General features: G+C 44.2%; 1 protein-coding gene across 11 annotated transcripts in view; it reads left to right on the top strand.

The window, feature by feature from the left end:
- The window catches only part of Tanc1 (tetratricopeptide repeat, ankyrin repeat and coiled-coil containing 1), a 242,747-nt gene that overhangs the window by 179,040 nt on the left and 53,779 nt on the right, over positions 1 to 9,928 (top strand). For 9 of the 11 annotated variants that reach the window (XM_023713607.1, XM_023713612.1, XM_023713611.1 and 6 more), the window contains one exon: positions 5,796 to 6,059. The exons of the other annotated variants lie outside the window; for them this stretch is intronic. In XM_023713607.1, coding sequence (XP_023569375.1) covers positions 5,796 to 6,059 — 264 coding nt within the window. The remainder of the gene's footprint in view (positions 1 to 5,795; positions 6,060 to 9,928) is intronic. 11 annotated transcript variants of the gene reach the window in all.

Here is a 9,928-nt window from a genome sequence, read left to right as displayed (position 1 = left end):
GCTGGGAAGTTGATTTCAATTCTAAAGGCCCCCTTATCATATGGAGGGTTGTCAGGAACAATAAGCCCTTGCCAAGTCAATAAATTAGCTTCATCAACCTGGATGTTACGGAAGTTTTTCATTCCACATTTGCGGATCTCTTCAAGCTCCTTCATCAGCCTCCTGCTGGCCGCCATCTTGGATCTGGTGCTGCTGCTTTCCCCCTTCTCCCACTTTTATGAGCATTCCTTATGCTTTTTTCTTTTTTGATCTTTAATTTCAGTGTTTTAACTCTTCCTATCAACCATTAAACTGAATTGGTGGTCAACAAACATTTGCTTGTTTAAACACTGCTTTATTTTTCTTACACTTTATGGGAAGGAAACAATCTTGCACTCAGGATATAGGAGACATTCTACACAGACCTGTATCTAATTATCTTTAAACCCAGGGTAAGATAATATTTGTATGAAGCCCTCATTTGGGATATAGAGAATGCAAGGCTATCTGTGGAGTGTTTGAAGAAAATTATAATTTATTTCCCCATATTGTTTAAAAATATGTATTTAGTTTGTATTTTATATCAGCTTATTAGTGTCTCTTGATAGCATGTGGCCCATATTTTTCAAATCTGTGGCAGATTACGATCTGAATAGTATGCGTGGGGTAGCACTTTGACGTTTCTAGTGCTGTGGAGTTTTCCTGTCCCCCGGGTGCTATGGGGAGTCAGTGAGCTGAGATGTGACAGGGGCCCGGTACACGGAAGCGCTGTTACGGTATGAGTGAGCCACTGCTGCTGTCTCCTAAGGATGCTTGTTTCTGCTGCCTTCTTCCCAGCCGATTAGCAGTGCTTACACACGTAGTAACCCACATGCAAGCATTCATGTATAAACCAAAGCTTTCCTTTTTCTGTGAAATCTTGAGTTGGGAAGAGTAAATAATAGCAGCTCGTATGACTGTATTCATTTTTCTTGTAAGTGGGAGGGTTGAAGGACCCTGCTAGTTAGCAGAAAGAAACACTGTTGCCACTGTGTTTCTTGATAGATAAGGAGGCTATCTTAGTCCCTAGGCACTTTGCTTGTAGCAGAAACACAATACCTGACACCCATAACTTACAGAGGAGAGGTTTATTTTTGCTCATTGTTACAGTTCATGGTCAGCTGGTCCCAAGGCAGGGATGGCCTGGTGGAAGTGTCTAGGCAGAGGAAAGGCTGCTCATATCACAGTGGCCAGCATGCAGAGCGCAGAGGACGGAGCCTGGGAGACAGATACGCCCTTCCAGATTAGTCGCAGTCACCTGCTGCTTCCCACTGGCTCCCACCTCAGCCGTGTAGCTGTAGCACCCCTGGCCCAGGCGCCTTTCAGAAGCCCTGCCTTAGCCCTGGGAGTCTGGAGGTCATTCTTAATTTAAACCATGACTGACGGTAATGCTTGTGAAGAGTCACAGCAGCATGTGGATGTTCAAAAGGGAAAAACCCAGGTTTGAACCCCTGCATGCCTTCCCCCCCCCCCCCCCCGGACACTTTACATCTCTGGTCTTTCCAGTTGCTCAAAGAGAAATCTGTGTGTGGTATACATTTGATCTCATTGACTCTTAGTTCTTAAGCAATTCTGGATTCATTCTACAATCATATTTACTCTTGCTTTTTTTGTTTGCTTCGAGACAGAATCTCGCTGTGTAGTTCAGCTTGCCTTGAACTCACTGTGTAGCCCAGGCCAGCCTTGAACTCAAGGTGATCCTCCTGCTTCAGCCTCCTGAGTGCTGGGGTTACAAGTGTGCACCATCACACCCAACTCTCTCAATCTTATGTCAAACCTGTAACTTGATTTAAATTCACTCAACTGCCTACTGGCCTGTGAGCCAAAGTTGATTTTTTTTTCCCCTCCAATTGGATTTTAAATGTGTATTCAACATTTTAAATGTACATTCGACCTTTAAAAGTCAAGAAGAGGATGAAGAATAATTAAGAAGGAGATAGGTTTTGTTGCAGAGCCTTCCCTAGCTAAACATTTGGTTGACTGAGCAGACAGCTGTCTGGCTGATTCTAACAATACCTTCGTGTGTACTTAGGTTTTTTACCTGCATATACTACAAAACTCCTTTTATGTGTTGAGCCTGCACAAGCAAAGGAGGCTTCAAAAGCTTGTTGAATGGGCAGTGAGGACTGGTGCTAGATATACCGCCAACCATGCGTGATCAGCTTCATATCTATGAAGTGGGGTAGATGGTTCCCAGCTGGCCCTCCCTTCTCCCTTGTGGTGGTGGTCATGTCTCTGCCTTGACATCTTAAGAAAATGCTTTGGAGATTTTGCAGTCTTGGGTATTAACAGGTCTGGTTATGTGTGCTTTTGCTACAGGGGAAGGTTAGGCTGCTGCTAGAGCTAAAGGAACCTTCAAATTGCACACAGAGTGAAAGGTAGTGTGTGTGAATCAACAAGCCTGGTTTAACAGCACACTGTGAGGCACAGCATAACTTGACAGCTTGGTGAAACCTAAGGACCCACAAATCCTTCATATTATAGAATACTGTACAATGACAGGCAGATTGAGATCAAGTTTGGTCATGATATCAAGCCCTTATTGACAAAAGCTATCATTTCTGCTAGTTGGAAGGAATAAAAAGACATTGTGAGTTGTTAGGGAACTTTAAGACTTATCCCAAATTTGGAAGATGTTAAATAGCACCTGTTAGAGATTTTTGTTGTTGCTGCGGTCGTAGGTAATGCATTGTCATAGTTGAGTGTGTGCATGCATGTGTGTGTCCACGTGTTCATGAAAGTGACTGTATTAATCTAAGTGGGCGTTTGAATTTCTTGTAGTGTGGATGAAACAAGTATTCTTGAGTAGCTTGTTGAGAGAACCTGCTTCTCCTTGGCACCAGTGCAGCTGCCCTGTTTGGTGTCTTCTTAGGTTAGCAGAAAGATGGACACATCTGTTTTCATCAGCCCTGCCACATCAACTTTGGGCTTCCCGCTGTGGGACTCTGGTACTGGATCCCAGGGTGGGAATTAGTGGAGTGGGTCATTCCCGGTGGGGCATCTGTGTGGGGAGACCTGGAGTTTTGGGCTCACCTCCCTGCCTCTTGCTCCTGGTGAGTATGGATACAGGGTGCCTCGCCTACAGCTACTTCTGGTGGCCAGTGGAGGCGCTAGTCTTCTTCCTCACTAGAGCATCCTACTAGTAAACAGTGACCTCTTGATACTCTCCCCTTGAAATGGCTACCCTATTTGGGAATTGTCTTCCTAGCCGCTGTTCCTGCAGCTTGGAGCCTTTCTTCCCCATCCACTTTTCTTCCTCTTGGGCTTGAATATTTCCACCCATCAGATCTCTGGCACCACATAGAGCATGAGAATGGGACCTTCAGCTGTCCTGCACTCCATGCATTGCCTGGGCTGTTCCCAGCTGCTTCCTAGGGCCCTGAGGCAACTATCCTGTTGTGAGTGGGGTCCATTATAATAGGAAGTCACTGTTCCCATTGTTTCAGGTCCTAGTTAGGCTTTTACATCCTTGGGGCTTTGATTTTAAAAGTGTGTGCCACTTAGGGAGGCAAATGAGGACAAATTCAGACATTTTTGTTCTTTACCTACCCCCTTCTTGCCTCCTTTCCTTCTTAACCGCTCCCCTCCAAGCACTACCTGCTTGGAATTTAGGGCCTGCACCAAACTGTGTGCATAGCCCCTCACCTTGTTTTTAAGACAAAGTCTCGTTAAATTGCCTGATCTGGCCTGAAACTTGCAATTTTCCTGCCTCAGCCTCCCAGTGTAGGGTTACTGGCATGTGCTACTGCTTCCAGTTACTTAGTCATATTTCTGTTTTTTACCTTAAGAATAATTGCCCTTAAATATAACAATCACAACAATAAGAACAAGCAAATAGCTCCTACCCCCAGCTCAGTGTGAGGGTATCCAGGGAACCTAACTTATTACAGTGTGTCTCAAAGAGGCATTCAGAGGTCCAAATCCTCTATATTAACAATCTATATTGTAGGACTACCAAATATTTTTATCCTTTTAGCTTGTTGTTGCCATTAATAATTAATTAGCATAAATAAGCAATAAACTCATTAATAAACCATTTCTATAAAGCATTAGCTCACACTCTGGCAAATATTAAACCCTCAGTAAATGTTAGCTGCTGCTCTCACCGCTCTTGCCAGCATCACAGTCACCACTGTCGACATTTTTATGATAGTGTCGTACTTGCTGTATTTAGGTTCATATAGATGATTCATTTGAAAACGCAGTTAAAAGCAGTGATTGGTTTCAAAGAGATGGAGGCCAGGTGTGTTACTACTAGAGTATTTAGAAATGTTTGGAAGAATAATGACCAGCATCCAGAAAGAAGGTGAGGCCAGTCCTGAGTCGCACCAAATCACCTTGTGCCTCATTGAGAGACATAGTCAGCAGTCTGTAACACTGTCACTGTTAACCAGTGACAGTGAGGTCATAGAGGTGTAAGGGTTCTGCAAGTGCAGCCAAGTTCATTCATTTTCTCTTTAAGTCAGTAAAAAAACATTTATCAGCTGTGTGCCAGGCCCAGTGGCTGCCTAGTGAAAGGGAAAGAGCCACTTGCCATTCTCTTGGGAGGCTTCCATGTGTGAGTGCAGTTTTTAAATAGGCAAGCAGAGGGGCACCAGCCCAGACGCCTGGCAGCAAGGACAGTTCTTAGAATTGTGGCAGGACGTCCTGTGGTCACAAGAAAGTTGTTGTCTTTACTTGCAAATCTTAGAAAGTGTTGTACAAATAAAACTGAACCTGTTTAGACCCTTTGACCCTAAATAACTGGCTCTATTTGAGCTAATACATCAGCCTTTTGAGACTGTGTGGCTCTTTGTATGTGTAGACGAAGCTACCCGCTTCAGGCAGCTGGGTGTGGTGGTCAGGTGCACTCTGGTTCTCTCGGCACTCAGTGAGAGGCCTGGGCTGCTGGGATCCAAGCAGAGTGCACTTGGCCCTGTCCTCAAGGACACAGCCAGCGTTAGGTCAACAGTGGGGCAGCGCGATTGGCCCTGGTGACCTGTGTTTGCTGGGGGACCCCGGTGCAGCTCAGCAAATGTAAGCTCAGAGTGCCCATAGAAGCTATGTAGGGTAAGTATCCTGTCTTTTTATCATATTCCCCTGCTGTCCTACCAAGATGTTTTCAAGAGCTTTTTTTCTGCATATTCTCTGCCCTCTCCCGCCCCCCCTTCTTTGCTAAGGGTTAAATTTTAATTCCACCTTCCTGTGCTGGTCAGGGAGCAAATCTCCATTCTGTGCTGCTGAAAGAGTAAGTCAGGTTAGCTCTCTGGATCATGTTGATCAGATGTAAAAATTTTAAGGATCAGAATTTTCTGTTTGACTTTATGATTATATTTTTGCTTCTGTAGATTTTCTTTTGCATTTTTCCCCCTCTGTTTATTGTTTCCTGTCTCCCTCTCCCCAAAAATGTTCACGTGGTTAAGATGTTTAAAGATTCAAAGGAGTTTAATGAGATGTGAGGAATTTATCTTGGTCAAAGACTGTATCTCCGCATTACACAGATGTGATGTTAAGCCTCAGATATTTTCAGACAGATTTTTCATGATCCTCTTATCAAAAGGGTTTTTTTTTTTTTTTTTTTTTTGGTCTTTCCTGTAGAGTGATTTAGCAGTTTATTTCCCCTGATAAAGAACATTTCTTTTTACTTTACCAAAACACATTGTATGAAACATACTTTGATAAAAATCTGTGTGGGCCGGAAAACTTTCCATTGATCCTGGCGAGGGCAGTCTGTGTGTTAACTCTCAGCAGCCCTAGCTATGCCTGGTGTCCTTAAATATTTTCATCTCTCATTTCAGCCACAATTACAAGTTCATCCGAAAACGATGACCGGAGTGGCTCCAGTTTGGAATGGAATAAAGATGGAAGCCTGAGGTTAGGGGTTCAGAAAGGAGTGCTTCATGATCGAAGGGCTGATAACTGCTCCCCAGTGGCCGAGGAGGAGACCACGGGGCCAGCAGAAAGTGAGCTGCCCAAAGCGGAGTCCTCAGCTGGAGATGGTCCGGTCCCCTATTCTCAGAGCTCCAGCTCGCTAATAATGCCACGGCCCAACTCAGTTGCAGGTAAGGCCCCCTCTCTCTAGAAGGGTTACCTCGCTGAGTGTGAAGAGCTCTGTGTTCCCTGTCTCCACAGGGGACTCTAATGCAGGAACACAAGCCAGTGCTGTGATCTTGGCCAGGCATTTGCCTTTCCTAGGCCTCGGTGTATCTCTCTGTAAACACTCTTAAGACTGTTCTTTGTGGTCTCTCAGTGACCCCTTTGTGCTAGAATGCTTTGAAATCTGTGACTTGGACTACTTACCTCTTTGAATTTAAGGGAAGAAAGTATGAATGCTGTTCTTTGGAGTTATTTTAACCTTGATGAGTAAATTTGTGACTTTTTATGATGGCTTCGTAAACAGGGATTGTTTAGAGTGAAGTTGTTCATTAAACTTCTGCTTTTATATGACGGAATGCCACATAGATGGGAGATTGGTTGTTTTCTGTCTAATTCAGTTGTAATGGTGTTCATGGCTCAAGTGAGGTAAGATGCAGCAGCTGGAAGTAAGGAGAACGGGAGTGGCAGTGTGGGTTAGTGGATGGATTGGTCAGCGGCCTGAAGTGTTGTCTGTGAGGGTGGGGAGAAGTGTTGTGCATTGAAACCTTCGTTGCTGCCTTTAAAGCTCTTGTGTTTGCGTACTCCCTCTCCTTGCGCTGAATTTAGAAGAGAACTTGTAATGGTAGTTCTTTGTTAGCATTGTAGCACTTAAAATGTGTCCCTTCCTAATGCACAGACCCGGATTCTCTCTTCCCACATCAAAGAAGTTTTCTGTAATTTATACTGCTCCTTTGGGGTACCCTAGGTCATTCTGGCTGTTGTTGGGTGTCTTTACGAGAGAACTTTTAAGCAGCTGATAAATAAATGGCCCTAATGGAAAAGTTCTGAGGCACAACTCTAATTCACTTTCAAAGGAAGCAGAATGGCCTCCTTCCAGAAGAAGGATTTGGTATGTGTGCCAGGGCGGACTATGAGAGAGCATGAACTGTAGTGGCGACGGTCCCTCCAAGAGCTTCGTGCCGTCCCACTGCCCTCCCACCCCTTTGACGTAATCTGTTGCATCCAGGGTGTTTCAGGTCATGCTCACCTAGTTTATGATGAGTGCATCGTTTATATTACCCTAGAACTTGACAGCTTTATTTTTTAAAAAAAGGGCAAACTTGTAGTCAGTTTAATTAATCCTTTTTAAAATTAGCACACACATTAATATGTTAATTTTTGTAGTGGTACAAGTGTCCCATTTGGCATTATGCTTTCTGTTGGATGGTCTTTTATGTGGTCTCTTGCTGGGTGAAGTGACAGTGGGTGTGAGCTGAGCTTTTCCAGGAAACCGCGGAGATCACAGAGCAGAGCTTTCTCGTTTCTGCTGTGCTTGGTGTTACCACTATGTATGCCCTTGGGCTAGGCCGCCTGTGAACTGAGGGCTTTTCCTCTGGCTGTGAACAGAGACTGTCTGGCCTAATGGATTTTGCTCAATTTTAGATGGATTGAAATAAAATGTGAAGGATTGTACTCTGAAATCTCTTGGAAGTATTTGTATGTAAGATCCACATAAACACAAATAAATTCCCAGTTGGTAGGAAAGGTGTTTTGGCACATAGGGGTAGTAGAGTAAGAGTAAGTACTAGGGAATAATACCAAGCCTTGGTTTGTAGCCCCTCACAGCTTTACCCCCATAGGACTGGCCCAGGCTGAGAGTATAGAACTACTTCTTAAGACTGCCAGCATTTTTTGTCATTTTTTTTCTTCATTGTCACTGAACCTGTTAGAAAGAAATGAGGCTATCTGCTAATGTGTAGCACAGTGAAAGTTTTTTGTCAAAGATTGTAAAACTGAGTTGGCTAGGTTTAGAGATTGTTTTACTATGCAGAGATGTTCTTTGTCAAGGTATTTGTTAAAGTGGAATTGATTTGAAATGCTACATAGCACATCAAAATGTATGACATGGACAGATTTTTCTCTATTAAATTATAGGATGTGGAGCCTTTGAAATTCTATCAGGTAATATAGAAGAAGTTAGGCAATAGGTTTTACTAGTTTTGACTGTATTTTTTTCTTTTTGAAATACTTTCAGAGCACTGTTTAATTCTCCAGGAAACCAGCAAATGCATTACCAATGAGTTCCAACTAATTTTCTTGGAGCACTAATGGGTAATTGCTCTGACTCACTGCCATTTACCTTTGATAGGTTAGCCCACAGCCTCTGGTTTAGCACATTTTTTGCTCTTTAGTTCAGCTTTAAGAGGTCTCTTCCTCGTCCTTGCTCCCTTATAAAGCAAACTTTTTCTGTAGCATTTTGAAAGCTATGTCTCACCAGGTGTTAGACACTATGTGCACGCTCATGCACAGTAAATGTGTAATTGATTTCATTGTTGAGATGTTAGCAGTAGGTTTACGTCAGCAGGAAATTGTTATGTTACCCCTAATTTTTTTAGACATGAGTAGTTTTTAGGATTTTTAGATGTTGTTAATAAGGTGAGGCCGACTTCCCAGAATTGGGCATGAAAAGGTGGAAAGGTCCAAGTCACCTGCTGTGCTAGAGGGGAAGCACTTGGGCACATGGTTGAGCAGCTGAGGCTTCACTGTATCTGCTCCAATGTCTACGGGCAGCTTCAGAAATGCCTTACTTGGAAAGCTGAGGTTGCTGCTTGCAGCTGGTCACTTGAAGTCCTGCTTAATCACATTTGAAACAGAGAATCAGTCAAGCACAGTGGAGTTGCTGAGGATGCTTTGTTGCTGACTTTGCAGCTGGAGCAGTGGTGGTAGGAAATCTGAAAACAGGCACCTGAAATCTCACCACCTCCTGCATCCATGTGAAATTAGAGCCTTTTGTAGTTTTTTATTTGGACTATCCTTTATAGTTGCATACTTTTAATGCTTTTAGTTGTCACATAATTGCAAACTGAATGTTGTATTCTAAGGGATCAGGGAAAGAGGGGAAATGAGAAAATGCTTTTGGCTCTAAGTGTCTTTGTAGTCCCTATGGCCGGGGTGGCATTAGGACCCTCATGGCTGCTCTGGCTCTGTGGTGAATATGGGCACTGGCTGTGCTGGCTCTATGCCTGGGCCATGGGGGGCATATTCACTGCAAGGTGTATCAGGCTGGTGGGTCAGAGGCCCAAGTCAGAGGCAGAATCCAGAGATATGTTCTTTTTTTTTTTTCCTAGTGGTACCGAGGATCAAACTCAGGACTATGGATTTGCCAGACAAGCATGTGCTTATTTCACTGAGCTATCTCCCCAGCACACCCAGAGATACGTTCTAAACTGGGTTTTCAGAGGGAACCTGCAGAGAGGGGGCTAGACCGGAGCTATCCCTCCAGAAAGGCTTGTGCACCCTGGTTATGAAGGACCTGGAGAGAAGCTGGAGGTGCCATTGGGTTACTGTACTTAGATCCATTTAGAAACCCTGCATGAGGAATGAGCTGCCTCTAATGGGTGAGATTTATGTGCACACTGGTATGTGCGGAGTATTCATGTAAGTGTGTGCACAGTAAGTGACAAGACTTAACTCGTCACCAGACACCAGAAAGATCCAGGAGCACAGGTGATGCTGTGATGAAGGCAGCATTCCATATGTTTCTCTGCTGGTTACTAAGGTGTGTAGGTAGGGGCCAGGCTTGATTGCCCTTCGAGGATGCAGCAAGTGGGGGACAAGGCATCCTCAAGCCAAGCATGGAGCCTTTCAGGTGCTTGTCTAATGACAGAATGAGAGGGAATGGTGTGGACAATGAGGAAACTTCAGATGGGGGAGCAAGAGGGGCTCAGGGCAGAGAGTGCTAGGAGTGACTGGACAGGAGGTCGGAGCCTTTGATAGCAAGAGGGTTTGCAGAAGACAGATGGTCTAGCTTGACTTTGGTCCTTTGTATTTCTGTCCCTTACATCCTGGTTCCATG

Source organism: Octodon degus, unplaced genomic scaffold (assembly GCF_000260255.1).
Source record: "Octodon degus isolate 3935 unplaced genomic scaffold, OctDeg1.0 scaffold00032, whole genome shotgun sequence".
Classification (NCBI taxonomy): Eukaryota; Metazoa; Chordata; class Mammalia; order Rodentia; family Octodontidae; genus Octodon; species Octodon degus.
Note: the sequence above shows the minus strand (reverse complement) of the source record. Positions and strands in the feature narration are given on the sequence as shown.